The sequence below is a fragment of the Thamnophis elegans genome, chromosome 10 (genome assembly GCF_009769535.1).
Source record: "Thamnophis elegans isolate rThaEle1 chromosome 10, rThaEle1.pri, whole genome shotgun sequence".
NCBI lineage: Eukaryota > Metazoa > Chordata > Lepidosauria > Squamata > Colubridae > Thamnophis > Thamnophis elegans.
Genome location: NC_045550.1, coordinates 55,713,361 through 55,737,857, shown reverse-complemented (window position 1 = coordinate 55,737,857; position 24,497 = coordinate 55,713,361). Strand labels below are relative to the sequence as shown.

The 24,497-nt window shown below is 41.8% G+C and overlaps 1 protein-coding gene across 2 annotated transcripts in view; it reads left to right on the top strand.

Annotated features, from left to right (window-relative positions):
• The first annotated feature begins 866 nt into the window (after positions 1-866).
• TNFSF10 (TNF superfamily member 10) overlaps positions 867-24,497 on the top strand; it is a 28,155-nt gene continuing 4,524 nt past the window's right edge. For both annotated transcript variants that reach the window (XR_004256067.1, XM_032225372.1), the window contains exons 1-4: positions 867-1,125; positions 17,491-17,631; positions 20,194-20,242; positions 20,856-20,960. Coding sequence is in view for 1 of the 2 variants with exons in the window: in XM_032225372.1 (XP_032081263.1) it covers positions 1,003-1,125; positions 17,491-17,631; positions 20,194-20,242; positions 20,856-20,960 (418 nt within the window). In the remaining variant the exon portion in view is untranslated. The remainder of the gene's footprint in view (positions 1,126-17,490; positions 17,632-20,193; positions 20,243-20,855; positions 20,961-24,497) is intronic.

The following is a 24,497-nucleotide window of genomic DNA, read 5'->3' as shown; positions in this document are numbered from 1 at the left end:
TTTTCAGTTTCCTTTTGGAAAAAGTACCTTTGGTACAAACCTGACCCTAGATGATTTGAGAATTTCCTTCTTTCCTTCCTTCCTTTTTTGCTCTCTCCCGCTCCTCATGCCCTCCCTGCTTGCTCTTCCTTCCTTCTCTCCTCCCTTCTTGCCCACCATTCTTTTTTTCTCTTTCTTTTTCCTTTCTTTTTTCTATCTCTCTCCCCCCCTCCCTCCTTGCTCTTTCTTCCTTTCCTCCTCCCTGCTTGCCCGCCTTTGTTTTTTGTCTTTCTTTTTTCCCTTCCTTTCCTCCCTCCCTCTCTTTCTTCCTCCCTGCTTGCTCTTCCTTCTTTCCCTCCAACCTGCTTGCCCACCATAATTTTTTTTCTTTCTTTCTTCCGTTCTTTTTCTTTCTTTCCTCTTTTTCTCTCCCTCCCTCCCTCCGTTTGCTCTTCCTTCTTTCCCTCCACTCTGCTTGCCCAGCATTCTTTTTTCTCTTTCTTTCTTCCCTTCTTTTTCTTTCTTTCCTTTCTTTTTTCTCTCTCCCTTCTTCCCTCCCTCCCTGCTTGCTCTTCCTTCCCTCCCTCCTCCCTGCTTGCCCGCCTTTTTTTTGTCTTTCTTTCTTTTTTCCTTCCTTTCCTTTCTCTCTCTCTCTCTCCCCATTCCTTCCTTCCTTCCTCTCTGCTTGCTCTTCCTTCCTTCCCTCCTCCCTGCTTGCCGGCCCTTTTTTCTTTCTCTTTCTTTCTTTCCTTTTTTCCCCTTCTTTCTCTTTCTCTTTCTCTGCATCCCGGGATCTTTTTCCAACTTCCCAGAAACTTCCCAAAACTGCCAAAGCAACTCTTGAAAAAGAGAAAAGGGGGAGGAGCAAAGCGGGCTTTGAAAGAGGCCGGACGTGGCTCCACCTTAACCACCCCAATCCGAGTCCGGCAGGCCTCTCTCCAGACAAGGACAGAATCTCCCACCGCTCGTCCGCTTGTGCGAAACCCCCCATTTTTTGTGTGTGTGCATCCGCCAGCGACCACCATGGTGGCATCAGGCGGGCCCAGCACGGGCCAGACCTGCGGGCTCATCCTGATTTTCGCCGTGCTCTTGCAATCCATCTGCGTGGCGATCACTTTCCTTTATTTCACCAACGAGCTGCAACAGGTCGGTGCGACGTTCGTGGGTTTCGTCTGGCGGGGCGAGGTGGGAGAGAGAAGGGGAGGTTTTACTTCTTGCAAAAAAAAAGGGGGGGATTCTTCAATCCCCGTCCCCCCCTTCCCATTTTACGTTTGCAACTCCGTCGGATTTGCAACACGTCCTTTGCAACTCCCATCGGATTTGCTGTAAAACGCACGGCCCCGATCTCTTCACCCACCCACCCACCCACCCATCTGTCCCTTTGCAATTTAGGCCCCTTGGCCAACCTGGCCCGGATCGGCTACTCAAACAAAGCCCGCGTTGCTAAGGATCACTCGCTGAAATGCATCGCGAATACTTTTTTTAAAAAAAAATTCTTGGCTACTTTTTCTTATCCCGAGTTCTCCAACTTTCTGGCTCTTCTCTCCAATGAGGCCTATTTGCCCCACCGATTAGCCGCTCTCTCCCTCCCTCCCCAATCCCCCGGTGCTTTTGTTTTAGCCAAATACAAAAATTGCTTCGGGGCCCACTGAATCCGCCAATCGCCCCTTTCATTCCTTATCCAAAATGATCAAGCTTGCTTACCCTACAGTAAGCCCCATAAAAACCCAGGGGGATTAAATTGGCAAGAAACGTTCATGGCTGCGGTGCAAGCAGGCGGAAATCCTTTGTAGGTTGCTCTTTTTTTGTAGAGGAAGGGGGAGACAAGTTAATGGCGGGAGATGGTCTTGGTTTTAGCGGGACTGAGCTAACCAAGAAAGGTTTGCTGTCTGGGGTTTACTGTACTTACTTGCAAAGAGACGTGCAGCGCCTGCAAGTCCTATACTCCAAATAAATATACCGCGCCTGCTGCCTCCTAGCCTGTGTTTAAATTAATCGTGCATTAAAGAACGGCTTAAAAATGTAATTCAGAACTATTCATGTTTAAAACAAGAACAGGGAGCTATTTCTTCCCCCCCAACCCGTGAGAGGGTGAAAAACTTCACCAAAGGTTGCAAAACGATCGGCCTTTGTTTACCTCCGTTTTAAAAGCGGGCTCCCTTTGTCTGAGAGCCTTCCGGGGTTTTCTGCCATACATTATTACCCTCTGTTGTGAGATTTGAACCCTTTACCAGACCCGTTTGAGTTTGTGTTGGGCTGGGTTGCGTTCCCTACACTTGGCTACCCCCAACTCCCAGAATTCCCCAGCAAGCGTGTTGGGAAAGTTTTGAGAAACAAGTTTGAAAAAATGCTGGTATGGTGCCTAGTCAGCAATCTCTGTGGCTTTGGTTTGTTTTCTTAGTGGGTTTTCTTTTCAAAAACAAGAAACAAAAGCTGGGAGAATGATATCTACCCATTGGGCATTCCAACGAGATAAGATTTCTATTTCTGCAGTAGGCAGAATACAGTTAATTTCTTCGTACCAACCGGTCTTAATTGAATTTCCCTGAAGCAGTTCCAGTCTCGTCTTGCAACATTCACTCAACTTGTGCTTTCAAAATGTGTTGTATTGCACATGTCTTATTGCTGGACTAAATTATCTTGCATAATTCTGGGTTTCTATGGGGGAATGTTGAGTGTTTCACTTCTCCACTTTGAAAAATAAAAAAAAATCACTAACCTAAGCAGAAAGTGAGCTTTTTTATATATATATTAATATTACTGCATGGAAAAGTTTAAAAGGAAAAAAAATGGTTTAAAAATTTGCTATTTAACTCTTGTGGGACTATTTCCAGAAGAACAATACAGATGAATAACAGCCTTGCATGCAAGCCAATTCTGTTGTTTAGGCAAGGGGAAGAGGGCTAAGGTTGCATTTGACTTTTTCCTTTCACACATTCCCACAATTCAAACACATTTCCTGAAACCAGCTGAGCAGGAAGAGCAAGGGAGTTGCCCATCCTGCCTACTTCCATGCTTTTCTCAGTGGTTTTCTAAACCATAGGCTGGATTCACACATTGCTTTTGTTTTTCTTGATCCTGGCTTGTGGAAGAAGGCAGGAGAACGTGGTACTCTGGATGCTCAAGTATAAAGGGCATTTTGCCCACACCCGGTGGGTAGAATCACCTATCAGTGCTGAGATTAAAAAAAAATAGAGGGATCTCTTATTTCAGCCCACTGAGGAGCAAATGGGGAGGGGGGATGCAGCTTGAAGCCTCAGCCCCCCTTTTTTTCTTCTTGGCATTCAGGGGCCATTGCAGTCACAAATGCTGAAGAATTGGGAGCAGGAAATGGCACTTTTATCCTGCTAAAAACCAGTTTTACATAATGCCTTTTAAAAAGAAGAAAGCTGACTCTTTCAAACCCAGGTAAAACTAGCACATTAATCACCCAATGTTGCCAAATTATCCCATCTGTCTCGACCACAAACTTCTAGTAGATCACAACTATCTATCTACCTACTTACCTGAGTCACTGAGCAGATTAAATAAAACTGCAATATATATTTGGCTCCAAGACACTAGGAAGAAATTCAAGGTATTGTGTGATGCTTGTTACCTTGGTGGCCAACACAAGAATGATGCATTTCTTGTTTGGAGAGAAGTAGTACCCTTATGAACAAAAGGTGCGTACACCTTATTCCTCCAGGGATCAAAACAGGTATTCCTTGTTTTTGCCTTATGTACACTTTTCAACACTGGACAACCTGCCTAACCTTTGGTCTTTCTTTAGCCTTTGCTTTCTAAACACTGCAGGGTTATTACTCTGCTGAAGCCAAATGCTCTGAAGTGGACTGCTCCCTGTCCAAATTCCTGTTATGATTTGAAAGATTGTTTTGAGACTTTGCCAGAGGCAGAGAGGTTGGGTGCAAACGCAGCACTTTTATTCCTGCTTAACGGAACCAGAGGTTACTGAAATAACCCAAGATCCAGGATTTTCACTAGTTCAGAGGCTAACCAATGTAGCCTGCACTTGCCCAACGCTGGAGGCTAAAATGTGGTAAATTACGTTTGCTTGCAGTTTAACTTCAGTCGAATCTGAAAGACGGCTGCAACATGCAGGGTCTTGCAGCACGAATACTGTCGATGCAGCTTTTCTGCTTGGTAATAGAAATTGATCTGGTGAATTCCAGGATGTGTTTGACAACTTAGATGTGTGGTTAACAATATAGGCTCAAGTTACTTATTGTTCGTTTGCATGAATTGATGTAGAGTGTAATGAAAAGCTTGTTATGCGGGAGAGCTGTAAAACTAGATCTGGGTGGGGAGGAACAAGAAGATTGACTTTCAGAAGGGAAAAAAAAGGATTATTACTTCAATCAAGTTTGTGGTCTCTTTCCATAGTTCTCTCTATGAATGAAATACAGGTAACACCTCCCTTTATTTGATTGATGTGGAATTAAAGAAAAACAAGACCCAAAGCAAATAACCCAGGCTCCCTTTGGTGTTTATTATTCAGTATATACTGTTAGGGTTTGCCTTCTCTCATAGTAACATACACAGACACACGCAGAAAACAAGCACTGATATTTATACCTTTTAAAAAAAGAGGAGAACATGACACAGGCATGCATTTGCATAATGGATGAGCCTTGATTATTTGCTTTGGTTCCTGCATTTTTTATCCCATATCAGCCAAATAAAGGGTTGTGCTCTCATTTAAGAGGCTGTATGAAAGTCCACTTCTGCTTATCTTCATACATTTTCCAGCGAAAACAAGTTTGTTGAATGAAAGCCATTATTGTCTGAACCTAATTGATCCATCTGTCACTGCACTGGAGGCAGCTGGGAATTATCGTAGCTTTGGTTGTAATTTTTCTTTAAAAGATACATTTTTCAGGATGTAATGTTTTGGAAAGAGAACAATTTTAAAGTGCATCCAGTAGTGAAATGGGACGTTCCTTCATAGTACTCTTGTTTCAAACAATCAGAAGATTCAATCGAACAGAACAGGAAGGGACCTTGGAGGTCTTCTAGACCAACCCTAGGTCAACCTCCCTGTTTCTTTTAGCACTTAGACTTCTATACTGCTTCATAGTGCTTTTACAGCCATCTCTAAGCGGTTTACAGAGTCAGCATATTGCGCCCAACAATTTGGGTTCTCATTTTACCCACCTCCGAAGGATGGTAGGCTGAGTCAACCTTGAGCCTGATGGGATTTGAACTGCTGAACTGCAGCTAGCAGTCAGCAGACGTAGCCTGCAGTAATGCACTCGAACCACTGCGCCAGCACCGCTCTTGCAGCCTGGGAGGGTGGGATGGGAAGTTAAAACTTCCTGTGGTTGTTCTGTTTTTAACAATTTTCACTACCCACTTAGAAGGGATTAGAAAATAGGGTATTTTAAATTAAATATGAAATCAATAAGAAAAAAAAATAGGAACAATCCTTACATTATTAAAATAATTGAGCAAGAACCAGGGAATCTATTGCGCTGTTTCTAAAAAATTCTTCAGACATGCCAGTTCTATTATTTGTGTTCCTCCAGATGTTAGACTGGGATTTTCATAACCTCTCCCCGTGGCCACAGTGGGAGGTGGAATTTAACTGAATCGTTGCCGTTCCGAGAGGTGGAAGTTAAAGTTAAGTTTGTCCTGAAGCCTACATATCCCTTCATCACACAGTTGACTCTCCTGATCTCCCCGTTTTCCTTTCTTGACAACTATTTCTCTAAATAACAATTGCTGAATTGTCTAGGCAGAAGCGAAAACTCAGCTAGATTACATTTGCAATGATTTAATTATGCTGTGTGACTAACTTCTACTACTTCCCAAAATGCAGTTTCTGGGGAACTTTGTGAGTGCCGTAGTACCCAATATTTCTTAAGAGAGAAGAAGAAAAATGTTCAAGGAGGAAGTATTAAATAATAGTATATATGTAACTACTATATAGGAGTTATATATAACTAGGAGCTATGGTGGCACAATGGTTAGAATGCAGTACTGCAGGCTACTTCTGTGGGTAGTTTAGCAGTTTGAATCTCGCCGCTCAAGATTGACTAAGCCTTCCATCCTTCTTAAGTCGATAAAATGAGGAGCCAGATTGTTGGGGGCAATATGCTGACTCTGTAAACAGTTCAGAGAGGGCTGTAAAGCACTGTGAAGCAGAATATAAGTCTAAGTACTATTGCTGTTATTATTGCCCATCCTACAATCAGCCAGATGTTCAGGCTGGGTTTGGCATTTTTGTCTACCTACTCCTGGGAACTGGGATAAGCAGATCTGGATGTTTGATGGTGTTACGGATATTGTTGCAGGATGAAAGCTGTTCCAAGTAAAGGTGCCTTCTGCAGTTGACCGATGGCGAATTTGTCAATGCCAATGGTGTTCAAGTGCTCCAGTTGCTTTGGGATTGCACCAAGGTGCCATTGCTATTAGTACTATCCTTGCTTGCCTTTGCCACAATCGTTCTATTTCTATACGTATGTCTTTGTATTTTGTTGTCTTCTCCAGTTCTTTCTCTTTTATTCTGCTGTCTCCAGGCACTGCCACTTCCACTATCCAGACTTTTTTTGTCTTTCTTAATGACAATTGTTAGGTCTGAGGTGTTATGTGGCAGGTGCCTGTCTTGTTGTTGTTGTTGTTATTGTTAAATTCATTTGCTGCCTATTTTGCCATGGAACTACTCTAGACAAATATGCATTGCCAGACATGACAGTTTCCAGAGTATTGTGAAAATTCCTGCATATTCTACTTTTTAAGAGGTGAAGCTTGACCACTGAAAGGTTCCTCATTGGATGCTCACCTTTGAGGACTGGCCTATGACGATTCATTTTCAGATTTTGAATCTGACATTCTGCAAATGGGATGAGAGAACGTCACCTGCAATTCTAGACACAATTTTGTTTCAGGAACTCCCTCTAGTTTATTCTTAAATCAGGCACATGGAATTACTCTCTGTCACTTCTACCTGAATGCCATTTTTGATTTGAATCTTAAACTAAACCAGGGCACACATATATGTGTATGGATTAAAATAATTTTTGATCTGTGAGTTGTAGGAGAAAAGAAAACTGAGTTACTAGAAGGAGAGGTTAAATGTCTCATCAGTTTGGAATCATTGCATTGCCACAAGAAACCCAAATCTACCTCCCCCAATTCCATTATCTAGCGCCAATTTAACTTTGACTATTAGTTGACTGGATTGTAGTCCTCAACTTAGGATCCAAAGGATTGAGCCCAAAATTTCTGTAGTTCAGTGAAACCTTTGTTAAGTGAGTTTTTGCCCCATTTTACGACCTTTCTTGCCACAGTTGTTAAGTGAATCACTGCAGTTAAGTTAGTAACTTGTTTGCTAGGTAAAACTGGCTTCCTTATTGACTTGGCTTCCCCATTGACTTTGCAAAAGGTGATCGCATGACCTTGGGACACAGCAATGGTCATAAATATGAACCAAAGTTGCCAAAGCATATGAATTTTTATCACATGATCATGGGGATGCTACAAAGATTGTAACTGAAAAATGATCACTTTGTTCAATTAGTTGTAACTTTGAACAGTCACTGAATGAACTGTTGTAAATTGAGGACTACCTGTATATAGATAGCAATAATAAAATTAGATTTGGCATTACTTCATTGTTACTTTAAATGTACACTAATTGGCATGCACATTAAAATGGAATTCTTCAACTCTTTTATGATTTGCATTCAGCCAATGCTTCTGGTTATTTGCTCCCTACATGGGTATAGTTTTATGGCTAGACAATACCTTACTTAAGCTCTCCTATGCTCTCTTGTTTACGAAACAAGAAGCCTTGGTTATAAGTAAATAAAAAAAAGACATTTCACCTTTATGGAGGATATATCTTTGGTAAGAGTAGTATTTGATCTAGTTCCTGTGACTCTCTTGCCCTGTGCTTTCTCCACCCCTCCCCCTTTCCATCTACTTGTTAATTGCTAGAATTGTTGTCTATCTTCATTTATAGTGAAAACATTTCGATAATGCGACTTTATATAGATCTCCCCCAGATGTTTTTTTTCTATGTATATGGCCAGTTCAGACAGTGAGACCACAGAAGATAAACAGAAAGGATGAGCTATCATAGGATCCTGCCTCCCACATAGAGCCTTTCAGCTAATGACAAGTTTTGTCTTTTGCAAAATAAAAATAGCCCTGGAAATACCCACCAAAAAACAGCAGCCTAACTTTCAGTCTAGAAATGATACTTCAGTCCAGTTAATCTTTATGGGGGGAAAAACCCACTGTAGGTGTCTTCCCTTACCTCTTATGACAGTGATGCCTAACCTTTTCGACACTCAGTGTCGAAACATCCCCATAATGCAATTCACACACGACACACACACCCATGCCCTTCACACATGCATGTGTGACACACACACCCCCACGTGCACCCCACCCTAGGTATGCAGATGACACCACCCCCATTTGCAACCCGGGCATGCCCCCCCGCCTGCATGCGTGACAGAGACCCCAAAACCAGCTGGCTGCTGAGAGGCACGCGCGCATGCACAGTGGAGCTGGGGCAGCGGCTCGCATGCCCACAGATAGGGCTCTAGGTACCACAGCTTCACCATCACGGTCTTATGAGAATACTTTCCCTTTGAATTTCCAAGCTTACTGAGCCAATGGGGGAGATAGGTTCCCACAATTTCCACAAATTCATCTGTCAGTCACTTGGAACCGTGTCTTCCTGTGGTTGCCTGCTTCTCTGGACTAGCTGAAGAAGAAACTGCAGAATTCATGGGTGTCAGGAAAAAGTTCCTTAAACGCATTCTTTGCACCCCTAATTTCCACTGTTGTTATTTTTTAAATTACAAACTGTACCCTTTCTACTTGTGTTTGTGTCTTGTTATTCCATCTGTTACTAACGTTTGGGTTTTAGATTTCATTGCAAACGGCTTAACCTTTTTGGTAGCCAGCAGTTTGTATGCCGAGTTAAATAAATAAGTGAATGGGGAAGAATCTACACCAGATGTGAAGAATTGCATTTCCTGGGCTGTCAGAGGGTGATGGGTATTGCAATCTTGAAAGATTGAAGTCGTAACCTTGGGTGATGGTTCCTGCAGGCTGGCCTATCAATTTATTCTTCTGTTTATTTACATTTGGGCCTTTTTCTGCTAGATAGGCTTTTTCCTATCTTCAGGGCTGATGGTTTCCAATAAAGGTAAAAAGAGTTTCTCACAAGGGTTTTTGCCTGCCTGATGTTAGAAAAAAAAAAACCAGGATGATGAAACAAATAGACACGCACACAATTGTCATCTTCAGTTTCTGATTCCAATGACAACTTCCTCCTTTTGCATAAGAGCTGTTCTGCCAACAGAAACGTAGGTAGTGTATATAACCTTGTATAATTTATTTCTCTTACACAGTTGTCTGAAGCAGCTGCCCATTCTTCACGGGATAAATAGGTCTGTGTATTTTCAAGGTGGCCCTATTACCATGGGATCAAAACAAAGGCCTGAAAAACGGCAGCACTGCAACAGGGAAGTGATCAGGCCAAAAGAATATTAGGAAATCACCATATGTAAATTAGAAACATCTGCTAGATGTTTGTGATTTACACTTTGCTAGATGAGGCTTGGATCCACTTCAGCTTTCTGCATCATATGGGGACAATGGGGATATATCTAAGAAGCTTAGAGATAGGAAGGCAGCAGTTCTCTGGTTGGTTGGTTGGTTGGTTATTTATTTAATTTATACTTTGCTTTTCATTCAGGAGCACTGAATGGTGCACATAATACTTTCTCCTCCTCTTTTTCCCTTCACACATCAACAATGTGGGTCGATTCGATTGAGTGGGACTGGTCCAAAATTACCCATAGTAAGATTTCATGGATGAAGATGGAGCAGAACCTGGGTTTTGTTGTGGCCTGCCAGCGACCAGCAGAGGAGGTTGGAGAGGAACATGGGCCAGTCCTGGAGTCTGGGGAAGGCTCTGATGAGGGCTCTATGTTGGAGACAGAGAGGGGGCCAGAGCCATATGCCAGCTATCAGCTGCCTTCAGAGTCAGACCTCAGTGAGGAACAACTGGAGCCTGTTCCCAGTGTGCGCATGCACAGAGCGGGAACAACTAAAGAACAGGGGTCGACTTGGGAGTAAGATCAGACGATGAATGGCCCCTCTCAGAGGAAATAAAAGAGGAGCGAAAGAGAAGTGGAGTTTGCAGGAGACAATTAATTTGTTCGTGACTCTCAGAGACTCCTTGCCAAATTCTGCAGATATTGGCCTGTCAGCTCTCCCAGCCAGATAAGGTCTGTGACTGTAAATCCTCCTTTGAAAGACTTTGCTGACTCTGAATGAGCAGAATTCACAGCAAATTATTAAAAGGGTTTTTTGCCGGGACAAGGAGTTTGTTTCATGCTCTTGGGAAGACTCAGTCTGAACAGGTTTACTCACGCCTACTCCAGCTCCTTAAAGACTAGCTATTTGAGAGAAGTATGGTGACAGAGAGGGAGAACTTTTAATCTTCCTCTTTTACTTCATGCTTAATTTATACACTGCCATGGAGCCTCCCAAGTCTACTGGAGTCTCCCTGGTCTACTCTTTAAGTCTACTGGAAGACTAAGCTGCACAATCCACTTTCTATAGTCTTTCTTCTAAAGGGAAAGCTTCTCTAATTCATGAATTCTTTGGCTGCTCTTCATTCTGTGTTTTTTTTTAGGCCATCTGTATAAAGCATGATCATAAATGGTTTCTCCAATTGCCAAACTAGAGCCAGGAAAATATTCCCTTCTAATTTTTAGATCAAAGTCAGACCTAGCAAATATTTGGATCTGGCAGTAGTTATAACAAAAAGGCATGCATCCGATACACCCAAGGTTGAATGGGAATTCTGGCAACTGACAGTGAGGGAAGATTGCACCTTAAACCAGGACAAGCCGAAACAGAAATCTGAAGCAGGCAAGTCAGCAGTGACTACTTCTGCTGTCAGCTTTTGAAGGCCCTCAAGCCGGATACATTCACGGGCCCAATCCTGTTGCTACCTGCTTGGCTTCCTTTTATCTTACTTCCCACCTTCTTGCTTCTCAGACAGAAAGTCATTCAACAAAGAGACTGGCGTCTTCTGCTTCTCCTCCCTAGGGAGAAGGCCAGGGAGCCAATGATAAAGACCAAATATAAGTCCGTGGGCTGTTATGAATGTCCCCATCTAATATTATAGGTTTTGACAGGTCTCTGCTGATAACTCCAACCTGGACATTAACCTTGTGGAGGTACCATATTTTTGGAGTATAAGACGCACTGGAGTATAAGATGCACCAAGATTTTGAAGAGGCAATTTAAAAAAAAGGTTTTTGCACTCTGCAGAGCTCCCCAAAATGGCCCGTTTTTTATGAAAAATGGCCCGTTTTTTGCAAAAAATGGCCTGTTTTTTTTTTTCAAAAAAAAAAAAAGGGAGGGCATGAATAGCCTTTAGGAGGCTTATAGACTGGTCCTGGGAAATGAGGGGGGGGGGAATTGAGCAATAAACAGCCCGTTTTTCACTCATTTTTGCCTTCCCCAGCCCCGCAAGGATTCTGGAAGTCTAAAGGCTATGCACGACCATTTTTGAAGGGGGCGGGGTTTCAGGAGGCAAAAAATGCTATACTCAGTGTATAAGACGCACCCAGATTTTCAGCCTCTTTTTTTTTTTTTTTTTTTTTTTTTGGGAAAAGGGTGCGTCTTATACTCCGAAAAATATGGTATTTGAGAAAAGCATAGCTGATTAGAATTGGGAGTCTTCCAAAATATACTTAAGATCTGGGGAATGTGAGGATCATCAGGACCTGGAATTTCCTACTTCTGTCTCCATCTTCATCCTCCCCTCTCACTTCCTTTCCCTTCATCAGTCACTTCCATTTCCCAGTTGTGAAAAGGCAATGGAAGTTCTGGAAGCCCTGAAGTGACATCGGGCAGTAATATTAAGAGTACGTAAAACTAAATTTAAAATATTTGATATCCAGTTATTGAGATCAAATATTGAGGAGGAAAGATTAGATACCTAAGATTACCGTGTAGACTTTTGTTATTGTTGAATTTGACTATAGCAATGATTTATTATTGAATTTGATTATAGCAATGATTTGGAGCTTGGAATTTATTTAACAGCCTAATGGAAGAAAATATGAAGAAAGATATTGAAGCAATGATTTTGTTCTTTTGCTTTTCTTGTATTTTCTAGGGGCTCTTCACTTGAGTGGAGGGCATTCAAAATGTTGCACGAAGAAGTGCTTTCAGGACTAAAGTTGAAAGCAAACCAACATCTGTTCCTCTCATTTTGTAGAGTCATATTTTCTCCCTCAAGTTATTCTACTCAAAAGTAGAGTTTCCTTTTTCAGTCTGCCTTGAAGTGACAGTAAGGGATGAATTTAGGTGAGAAGTGGTTTTTGTCTGCTATTTGTGGCTCAGAAAGGAAGACTCAATCTTGGTCAACTTTGAGAGGAAATTTGATGGGTTTTTTTGATTTTATAGATTATCCTCTGAACACTTCGTACCTAATTATCTATCTTGAAGAGGTTTCATTACACATCCAAGAAACGTTTGACACTGTTCAGAAAAGCCATTTGTGCCATCTTGTTTCGTGGTGATTTCGTTGTACAGATAGTCCTTGACTTAAAACAATTCTTTTACTGACTTTTCGAAAGCATGAAAAAAAAAATGACTTGGGCCCATTTTTCACACTTACGACCATTGCAACATCCCCATGATCACGTGATCCAAATTCAGATGCTTGGCAATTAATTCATATTTATAATGGTTGCTGTCCTAGAGTCAGGTAATCACCTTCTGTTGTGGTCCACCAGCGTCCAGCAGAGCTGGCGGCAGATTTGGACAGCGAGGAGGTTGAGGAAGAACAGGGGCCAGTCCTGGAGTCTGTGTCGGAGGCAGAGAGGGGGCCAGAGCTGTATGTCTGTTAGCTGCCTTCAGAGTCAGACATCAGTGAGGCAAGCAAACAGCTGGAGCCTGTTCCCAATCTGCGCATGCGCAGAGTTGCCAAATGAAGAGAACAGCTAAAGAACAGGGGTCGACTTGGGAATAAGGCCAGACGATGAATGACCCCTCCCAGAGGAAATCAAAGAGGAGCGAAAGGGGAGTGGAGTTTGCAGGAGACAATTAGTTCGCTTAATTGGTGTGTGACTCTCTGAGACTCCTTGCCAAGTTTTGCTGATATTGGCCTGTCAGCTCTCCTAGCCAGATAAGGTCCGTGACTGTAAATCCTCCCTTAAGACTTTGCTAGATGTGAATGAGCAGAATTCACAATAAATTAATAAAAGGGTTTTTTGTCGGGACAAGGAGGGTGCTTCATGCTCTTGGGCAGCCTAGATCAGAACGCCTTCTGACAGGCAAAGTCAGTGGGGACACGAGAGTCACTTAAAAGCCTTGTAACTATTTTAACAACTGTAGTGATTCACTTAACAAATGCGGAAAGAAAGGCATTAAAACGGAGCAAAATTCACTTAACAACTGTCTCTTAGCACCAGAAATGTCACTTTAATTGTGGTCTTACCTCGAGGACTACCCGTAAAGATTTTTTACCCTTGTATTTGAAGCTTGATCATATGGCAGTGAGTGGAGCATCATGGACCATGTACACTTATCACTTTGTGAGTTATGAACGAGGAATTTTTTTTCTGTCATTGATGGCCACTGTAACTCTGTTTCTGAATAACCTATAAAGCACAGATTTGGATTGCATTAAAATACTCCGAGCGATAAAATGAAAATAGAGATGGAACGATGGAAACAGCAGGAGAATGAAAGTTATGGATAATTATAGAATGTTACTGGGGAACCATGGAAAAAACGTGAACCCTGTCGATGAAGCAAAGATGACACCTTTCATTGATTTATGCATAGGTATGTACATGTGTGAGGATGAATTACATGAGGTTGGTTGGGACAAGAAAAAGCTAATTTAGGGTAAAGATGGAGGCAGAGTTTCCATGTGAAGAATTTACAAATGTTCTCCCTTTTAAGTAGCAAAAAAGGAAGAACGTGTAATCAATTACCGTTGTATTTTAGGGCATCAGTTTTGAGGAATGTTTTAGAATTGATCTTGGGAGGATAACAAGAGGGGAATTAGTAGAGTAGGCAAATAAATACCAAACTAAACATACTGTCAAATCTGTTTTATACAGATTAGTCACCAGATGAAAACAGAACAGCAGATGGAAAGCCACCGTGAAGTTGAACTGAAGATCTACAAGCAACTTTAGCTTCCTTCAAAAGCTGGGCAAACTTCCATTATCCAGTATTTTCAAGGTTCTCTATGAATATCCATGATTTTCTTTACAGTTTTGGGTAGAAGACATAAATGGGTTGTTACAAATAGTTGTTGTTTTTTTCTCCTTGTAACTTTGATGAATAAAGTTTTCACTTATTTTTTTTATAATAACTTGGCTGTTTTGCTTATTTGAATTTCCTGAACGAAGTAATCTAACTTAGCAGTTTATAAATATTTTCTGCTGGTAACACCCCAAAACATTAATAGGTCATTATCATATTCCTCATAGTAGCATCTGTAGAAAGGCTGTGCTCTAAAAGCCCATGCTAGGGTCCAGCTACACTCCCTCTCACTCTCTGTGAGCTTGTTGTTGTTAGTTGCAAAGTCATGTCCGACCCATTGTGACCCCATGGACAACGTTCTTCCAGGCCTTCCTGTACCATCCTCTGGAGTCCATTTAAGTTCACCCCTACTGCTTCAGTGACTCCAGCCAGCCACCTCATTCTCTGTCATCCCATTCTTCTTTTGCCCTCAATCTTTAGGCTCATCTCCAGTGAATCCTTCTTTCTCATTAGGTGGCCAAAGTATTTGAGTTTCATCTTCAGGATCTGGCCTTCTAAAGAGCAGTCAGGGTTGATTTCCTCTAGGACTGACCCTTTTGATTGCCTTGCAGTCCAAGGGACTCAGTGAGATATGAAATTCAAATAGTTTGCATTGAAGCAGGAACAATTTCTGTAAATAATAAGTTCCAGTGGAAGGTGAGTAGTGCATTTACAAATAAAGAATAACATTAGTGGGCTTTTAAAGCAGAGATAAAGTCCAGTTCTAGATAAACATTTTGAGTTCTTCCTGGATTGGTCTTGAAACAAAAGAGTAGCTTATCAGGTTGAAATAACTTTGGGACCTTCATTAGGCCCAATCAAAAAATCACAATTGAAAAACATTTGTGTTGGATTTTTTTTCTTCTGCGTGAATCTCAAACAGAACTCAGAAAATGGAATTTTGGGATATTCAAGTCTCAAAAGTCTGCATGTCATAAATTCTGTCTTTTGCTTAGTGCAGGAGGCCAAATCATATACGGTAGAATACTTGTCATGATTGCATGATTATCACAGTAGCCCTTAATGTATTTTTTTCCTTTGATTTCCCTTTTAGATTTAAACATACAACTAAGATCAAGAGCTAAAATTTAAATGGTCTGCCAGTTCTGCACTAAAAGAAAAAAAGTGTGCAAAACATTTTAAGTTTCAAACAGTTGTCTTGAGATGAAGACATACTGCTCTGAGCTTATTAGTAGTATTTCAATACTTCTGTTCTGCAAGGGGATCTATTTGGAATTTAGAATATTTTCCAAAATGGGCACAGTGCATCCAGTAATTTTGGGACAGCTGTTGCAAACTCAAAATGTTTAACATGCCACTAAATAGTAGGCAGGATCAGGATGGAAAAAATAGGCAAGGGAGAAAAACAGATTTTTAGCCTACTCTCACCTTAAATGGTGCAGTTCTTAAAGTAGCATTTTCCCAGTCAATTTCAGAAGAAAATCTACCATACCAAGTTCAACAAGAAACTGAACTAGATCTGCAGAAGGTTATTGCAAGAGCCATACACAGCTTACCAGCTGTCCTCCTTTGACCGAGAAGGTCTAAATTTCCTCATAAATTCAATAATTTGTCCATGAAGACAGTTTGATGGGTTTGAGGCTTGGACTTCGTGATCAAACTGCATATCAAGATATTTCAAAGGCTCATCTTGTAGAAATCCATGGGAGATTGATGTTGCTGTCTTGCAAGAGAGAATTTTGTGGTCCAGTAACTGTTTATAAAGATGGCTAATCTTCTGTGAAACTCATTTGTCATTCTGAGATGGTTGTGAGGGAGGAAAATGGCAGATGGAATGAAGACTTCCTTGTTTTGTTCAACTTGTTTTTGTTTTTCATTGGATTCCTTGTTTTGGACCACACTGTTTTTGTTCAGTTGCATTATAATGATTGTGTCCTACGAATAAATTTGCTTTTCATTTCTGAAGACCTTTTAGGAGGGAGGTTCCCATTCTGCTGTATCTTATAATACCCCATTTTCTTTCTTTTCTGATTTTCTTTTGCTTCTTTTGTATCTTAAGGTGGATTAATAAAGTTACGTAAATAAAAAAATGTATATATTTTGTCAATTATTTTTCAGATAGATTTGACACTATTATGGGAAAGCCCCTAAAAGCATCAATACACAAAGACTGCAATCTGAAGGAAATATCTTCCAGCGGGAATGGTTGTTAGTTGCGCAGTCGTGTTCGACCCATCGCGACCCCATGGACAACGTTCCTCCAGGCCTTCCTGTCCTCTACGCTCCTCTGGAGTCCATTTAAGCTCATGCTTACTGCTTCGGTGACTCCATCCAGCCACCTCATTCTCTGTCGTCCCCTTCTTCTTTTGCCCTCAATCTTTCCCAGCATTAGGCTCTTCTCCAGTGAGTCCTTCCTTCTCATTAGGTGTCCAAAGTATTTGAGTTTCATCTGCAGGATCTGGCTTTCTAAAGAGCAGTCAAGGTTGATCTCCTCTAGGACTGACCAGATTGATTGCCTTGCAGTCCAAGGGATTCACAGGAGTCTTCTCCAGCACCATAGTTCAAAGGAACTATAGTTCAAAGGAATTATTAGGGCAGTTCTATAGTTTCGGACTTCCAATTCTCTGAATCTTTGCCACTGTGGCCAAAGCTTGAATTAATGGCAATTGACATTTTAAATCAAATGGAAACTCCTGGGTCACCTACTTAATTTAATCAGCTTTCTAGTTAGTTCTCACATATTTACCTGTGATGACAAGCCGTATGTAAAATCGTATGGTTTGCTTCTGACCAGACATGTGTCAGCCTGCCTGGAAAATCAAATAATGGCTGAGAGCTTTACAACCTGGGGATTTCAGCAAAATCAACGGTGAGGATCAATGATAAAACTGCTAAAATCCCCACCGAAAGGATTGTGAATGAATGCATCTCATAGTTGACGTTTGAAATTTGCAGAAGGGGAAACAAAAGTCTCTGTGCTAGACTGAACAGATGGAACTGGGTTGATAGTAGCTTCCTGTTATCGGTATCAGTGGCCTGATAAAAAGAATAAGATCATGAAATATATTTAAAATGTAAGCTGGGATTCCCCAACACCGATAACAAAAATGGAAGTTGGGGGGGTGTCTAAATGTATCCAAATAAACATTGCTGATGTTCAGTTACTGTACTATTCCTACTGTATGTGTTCTTGTCTCCACAGTTCAGTTCATTTAAATTAACACTTGGCTTCCCCCATTTTTCTAACAGCTCCGAGACACCTACGCAAAGAGTAGCTTTGCTTGCTTCAACAGAGAACATTTTTTCCTAGAAGACGTGGATCCAAATGAAAAAGAAGATGGTGATCCCTGCTGGGAGGTCAAATGGCAGCTGTCGAGGCTCATTAGAAAGGTAATCCTTTTTTAAAAATACCCATCAGTCTTGTGCCAAATGGAAATCAGGGGACATGGATTTTACTCCTTTCTAAGATTTACAGCAGGGCCCCCCTAACTTGGCAACTTTAAGACTTGTGGAGTTCAATTCCCAGAATTCTGGGAGTTGAAATCCACAGGTCTTAAAGTTGCCAAATTTGAAGACCTCTGATTTACAGTGTTTGCTTTTGTTCTGACCTAGGCTTAACATAATCACGAAATAGTCTCCTTATCTCGTTTTTATTTGGCTAATGTGGATTCCTTGCATTCACAGCCAGCCTTTCAAGGTTTAATTGCAAAAACAGACCTTATCAGTCCTTGGATAGTTGCCAGGCCGAGCGCAACGCTGTACAAATGAAATACTTGGCAAGGAGTCTCTGTTAGGCACGAACTCAGATAAGCAAATCTTTACACTAATAAATTAATTGTCTCCTGCAAACACCACTCCCCCTTTGCTGCCCTTTCCCTATGGGAATGGCCATTCATTGTCCACTTGGGCCTTTCCTCCCGAGTCGACCCATTTTCCTTAATTGTTCCCTTCTCCTGACAGCTCTGCATGCGCACATTGGGAATAGGCTTCAGCTGTTCATCTGCCCCACTTATCTCCGACTCCAAAGGCAGCTGATAACTCTCTGACAGCCCTGGCCCCCTCTCTGCTTCCGACACAGAGCCTTCCCCAGACTCCAGGACTGGTCCATGTTCCTCCCCAACCTTCTTACTGTCTGAGTCTGCCGCCAGCTGTGCTGGCGGGCCACAACAGCTTTAATAGGATATGTCTGGACTTTCTGGGGTATGCACTCAAAATTCTAAAATGCCAATAGAAGGAGAAACGGATGCAATCAAAAATATTTCAGATTGTCAAGCTTTGGTGCTCATGGGAGGTATTTTGAGAGGGAAAGGGGCATCTGAAAAAACTGTTCAAGGTGATGTGTTTCTTTCTGTTGCTGACATGAGCTTCTCCAGAGAACGTTAAGGTTGTGTGCATGGTATCCCCTCCCCCCCCCTTTTTAAAAAAAAAGTTTTCAACTTTAACTATCACATCTTTCTTTGCTAAGCAAGAAAGATGTTAAATGAGTTTTGCCCCATTTTTCTTGCAACGCTTGTTAAATAAATCCCCTCAGTTATTAAGGTAGTAACACACTTGTTAAGTGAATCTGGCTTCTCCATTGATTTTGCTTATTTCTGACCCAGCTCCCTAAACACGACAAAACCCTCTGAAGTTAACTCAAAATAGTCCTTTATTAGGAGTGCCAACAGCCCTGGCAAAAAGTTTATCTCTCACTGCAGGCTAACAAGTCTGCCCGGCAGGGAGATAAATAGTTGTCTGCCACATCTATTCATCTCCACCTCCTGCCTTTTATCCCCAGAGCTAGGGTGGGGCTTCTCTTAACAGCAGTGGCTCTTCTGTACCAAGGATCGGCCCACGGATTTCCCCTGTTCTCCTCTCCTCTGCCTTCTGCGCATCCGCGTGTCAGGCACTGGACCCAGCTGTTCCTCCTCTTCCTCATCAGCCACCTCCAGACCTGGGGGCTCTTGATTCTCCATCTGAGGACTGACGGACAGCCAGGCTCCGCCTTTGTTTCTTTCTCTGCCAGTTCCATTTCCTCTTACCCCTCGGAGCTCTCAGGGTGCCTTGATGCTGACCCTGACTTTCCTCCTCCTCCTCCTCCTCCTCCTCCTCCTCCTCCTCCTCCTCCTCTGATTTGGCTGTTGGAGGGGTTGGTGGCCAACATACCACAACAGTTTATCAGAAGGTTACTGTCCTAAATAAGAACCAGAGATAGATAGATAGATAGATAGATAGATAGATAGATAGATAGATAGATAGATAGATAGATAGATAGATAGATAGATAGATAGATAGATAGATAGATGATAGATGATAGATGATAGATGATAGATATAGATTCAGATTCAAATCCCAGTAAGGGTATGGCTAGCTGATGAGAGCTAAATAGCTTGAAATATATCTATACTAGTCTCCCTTTATTTATTTATCAGCACAGTTGCAACACAAATGTAACAAAAAGGCAACAGTAAAAATAATGGCTTTCTGTCTGGATGGTCTCTTGAGATGAGCCGATAGACAGAGAAAGGAAAGCAGTATGCTTCCTCCCATATTTGGGCATACCAGGGTTGTGACACAAAATTACGTGTATCTGCATATGTATATGTGTATATGTATATGTGTGTGTATGTATGTGTATGTATGTATGTATGTATGTCTTTGGTTGTTTGGGTTTTCTCCCGCGTAAAATTGGAAGATGACGAATGAGACTTCGTCGAAACGTCGCCAAGACACTTCCAATTTTACACGGGAGAAAACCCGAACAACCAAAGACCTACATACTAACACCCGCGAAAACCTCAGAAAAAATCTCTATCTATCTATCTATCTATCTATCTATCTATCTATCTATCTATCTATCTATCTATCTATCTATCTATCTATGAAAGGATATAAATCCAGTGTTAGGATTTACGATCAGGAGGGGGGGGAAAGATAATTAATTATATTTGTAATTGTAATTTGCAATTGCAGATGGTGGCCAAGAGTCGTGCAGAAGAAGGAACATCTGCTTCAACACAAGGTTGATAAAGTTTATGATTAATGATTCATGAATGGCTGCTTTGTTGCACTTAGGAAATGAATGAGATATTCATTCAAAGACAGATTATGATGTAATTGAGATTATTCAAAGAAGCTGAATGTGGGGCACTCTGCTCTAGGAGGCACTTCTGTGTCTTAAGGAAATGATTAAATTAAACTAGTCCTTCCTGCATTATCCGTAAGTGGATAAGGGGATAATACCATTTATGGAAGCCACAGTCAAGCGGCAGAGCACAGTTTAATTTGCAGAAGGTCTGAAGTTTAGTCTTCCTGTAAGTGATGGACAAAACTTTAGTCAGTGATCCTGAGGAGATGCTGAATAAATATGTGGACATTTTACCTCAGCTACAGTAGTGGGGGAAGATGGAAAGGAGGACCAAGCCGTCACCTCTGCTGAAAGAACAGTCCCATTGAGTTCTTCAATGGTTTCCATTTTAACTAGTTCCCTAAAGTACTAGACATCCTTGAGAAATAGGACATGATCTGAGATGTGGGTGGCATGGATGTTTCTGGTACGATAAAGCAAAGGTTAACATAGATTTTAAAAGGAGTTCCTAATAGGAAATAAAATGTTGGCATTTCTTTCTATCCAGACAATATTTCTTTAGATACCGTTGCAAGAGACGTACCAAGGAACCCCCGAGTTGCAGCTCATCTCACCTCAAGCAGAAATGCAAGGAGAACTTTATTTGTACAAAGTAAGACATTGCCTTCTTCTGGGGAAAGTGGCTACTGTTTAGATGAATAGGTTTACTGTATTTTTCAGAGTATAAGACACTCTGACGTATAAGACGCACCTAGCTTTTGAGGAGAAAAACAAGAAAAAGAAATCTGCCTCTGCTTCCCAGCAATTTTCCTCCTTGCAGCAAACAGCAAACAACCCGTTTCAGCTTCACCATAGCCTGATTAGCACAAGCAACTGATTTTCGGTTGGATGGGCCTCCCGATGATCACCTGTTTCAGGCTGCAGGAGTTACCATTGCCTATTGCTGCCTTCTCTGCATCCCGTTTTTGGCCTCCGCACACCCCATTTTCTACCCGTTCCGGGCAGCGGGGATTGGAATGGGCAGAAAATGGGGCCAAAGCGCAGAGGCCAAAAATGGGATGTGGAGGCCAAAAATGAGGTGCATGGAGACTGCAATAGGCAATAGCAATCCCTGCAGCTTGAAACAGCTGATGGTCGGGGGTCAATCCTACTGACAAACAGCTGCTAATCAGCTGAAACTGAAATAGGCTGTTTGCTGCAAGGAGGCAAATGACTGGGAGGCAGAAGCCAAAGGGTAGGGGTAGGCGAGGCTACATTCGGTGTATAAGACGCACTCAACATTTCAACCTCTTTTAGGGGGGAAAAAGTGTCTCTTACACTCCGAAAAATAGAGTATTTCTTTTATAGATAGATGGCAGCACTTGTCTGAGCTTGGAAACTAAACAGGGTAGGGCCTGGTTAATGGTTGAATGGGAGATTTCAGGTAAATACCTTTCCCATTGTTGTAGGCTGAAATCAAAATAGATTTCAAGCAAAGACAGCGGGAACCATTTCCTCATTTCCACAGACACAACAAAGCTGCTTTATTGTATCCATACAAATACCAGGAATCAAATTTGACAAGTACCTTTTTCCTTCTAAGAAAGAGCAGAAGCTGATAATTACATAGCAACCCTTAAATCCCTGTTTTCTTTTGTAAAAACGAATCCAGAAAATGAAAGCAAAACTATTATTAGGCAGGCCCATACTCCAAAAATAGTGGCCTTTTCCCAGGTAGGAACGTAAATCCTATCCATTGGACGTGATGTTTTGTATTATGTCATAAAATACTTCGTGTTCTATTGTTTGTGATGAAATGTTTCATAAAATTTGCCAGATCTTAATTTCACTGAGATTTTGGACACTTTCTCCAAGTTAGCCCATTTAATTGTTAATCGTTACAGTACAACCCAAAGGTACTTTTTGTTAGGCTTCCCCAAAAAGCATGAGGCAGAGTCCTGGTCTCAACAAAAAAACCCTTTATTAAACAATGTGAATTCAGCAAGGCCTGGCAAACAGTCTTTCAAAGGAATATTTATGACTGCAGACCTTATCTATCTTGGAAAGCTGCCATATAAATATTTTCCAAATGAGGTGCTGTGTAAGGAAAGACTGGGCACAGAGTCTCTGAGATTCACAGACAGATCTTCACACTCCTGAAACGAATCTTAACAACTGAACGAATTGTTTCCTGCAAAAGCCCACTCCCCTTTTGCTACTCATTTATTTCCTATGGGAGGGGCCAGTCACCTTCCAACTGTGACCTTACTACCAAGTCTACCTTGATTTCTGAGTTGTTCTTTTCTTCTGGCAGCTCTGCGCATGCGCACACTGGGAACAGGCTCCAGCTGTTCCTCTGCCTCACTGCTGTCTAGCTCCGTAGGCATCTGATCACTGCCAGACGACCTCAGCCCCATCTCTACCTCCGATGCAGAGCCCTCGTCGGAGCCTTCCCCAGCCTCCAGGACTGGCCCATGTTCCTTCCCAACCTCCTCACTGTCCGACTCTGTTGCCAGCTCCACTGGTGGGCCACGACACTTTTATTTCTAAAAAGTAACTGGACTTCCTTAGTCCCCCCAGCCCCTTTGAAACACATTTTACTTCTCATCCAAGAAGCTTCTTCAGTTTTAACAGAACTGTGGGGAATGGAAAGTTTATATTCTTTGAAGAACTCTGGTCATTAGCATTCTGAGAAGGTCCTTGAAGCTATTTGGGGTTTATTTGTATCCTGAGACTCACCAAAATCAGATTGTAAACAAGTATGGAAACTTCTTGGGACTGCTAGCCTCAACAACTCTCAGAGAGGGAGCTAATGACCAGATAATCACCAGAAAACTGCAAAGAATATAAATCCTTCCGGTTCCCCACCAGTCAGTTAAAACTGATGAAGCTTCTTGGATGAGAAAACAAATGTTTTCAGGCGGGGTATGGGGGTGGGGTGACAAAGTCCAGTTGCTTTTTGAAAATAAAAGTACCTTTGGGATATTGGAAGAAATGTCCATCTGCGTTCAGTTCCAAGTGGGGAAAAAGACACTGGATTCATGGGAGCTGCTTGGAAAGATGGTTTTTAATGGTGGACATGAACACATGCCTTGAAGATCTTGAAGAAAAAGAGACAGAGATGCCGAGAGTGTCCTGGGTTTTATGCCCTCTCTGGGCTTTTGAATTTGAGCTTGCATTCTGATTGGTTGTCAGACTCCCAAGGGGCCATGCAGAGGCAACTGTAGGCTATCCTGAGTCCCAAGCTTAGTTGACTCTTGCTGGGTGATGATGTAATGAAAGGGCTTTGGGATTCCTATTATGGCTGTGCCTGAAGGAGATAGATCTTTGTTATGTAGAATAGACTGGCTCAGGCCTTAATGTCCCATTGACAAAGGTTGAGTTTCTGCCCCCCTTTTAAGGGAAAATATTCTGCCCTTTTAATATTTCCTAAAATATTTCATTTTCTAGGAGAGGGGGTGGGTTTTAACTTCCTACAGGGACAAGCATGACCTGGATGATTGGGAGTATCCATAGACATCAAATTACAGTATACCTTTTTGCCCCATTGAAGTTTACAGACATGAAGAGTTTTAGGATAGTGGATGGCCTTGAAACACACATTGTGAGAGAGGGACAAACTTGTAAAGGGGATTTATCATAACAACCAGACTTTTGGTTTTTCCCATTTCCTCCCTGAGGGCTGCCTTCACATGCTATGCAAATGTGATACATAAATCAAGACAAAGTTAATATGTTAAGAAGGGGCAGACCCAGAGGCCAATCCTAGCAGGCTTCCCAGAAAATTTAACAAACTCGGCTCAGAATCTACCATTCTGGGCTTTCCACCATAGTGAAAGTAAACATTTTCATGTCCTAAAACTCAATGAAAACAGAGTGGATGAGCGCAGTCTGCTTCCCTGTGATATTAGGCTTGCGAAACCTGGACTGGATGAACGTAATTATTTCAGTTAAATCAATTTGCATTAAAATCAGTGGAGTGGAAGTTAATTATCCCTGCTTTAAGTTGTAATGATTTCACTTGATCAAGTGGTAAATACGAAAGTTTAGGTCTTAGCCCATCATAATCTTTTGCTAGATACTTTTAATTATTTAATGTTCCCTCCCCAAATACACGTGTAGGCATTATTATACATGTTCTTGATGTATAATTAAGAGGCTACTTGTATTGCATTTTTAAGGAAAGCCAAATCTTCTATGTGGCCTATAA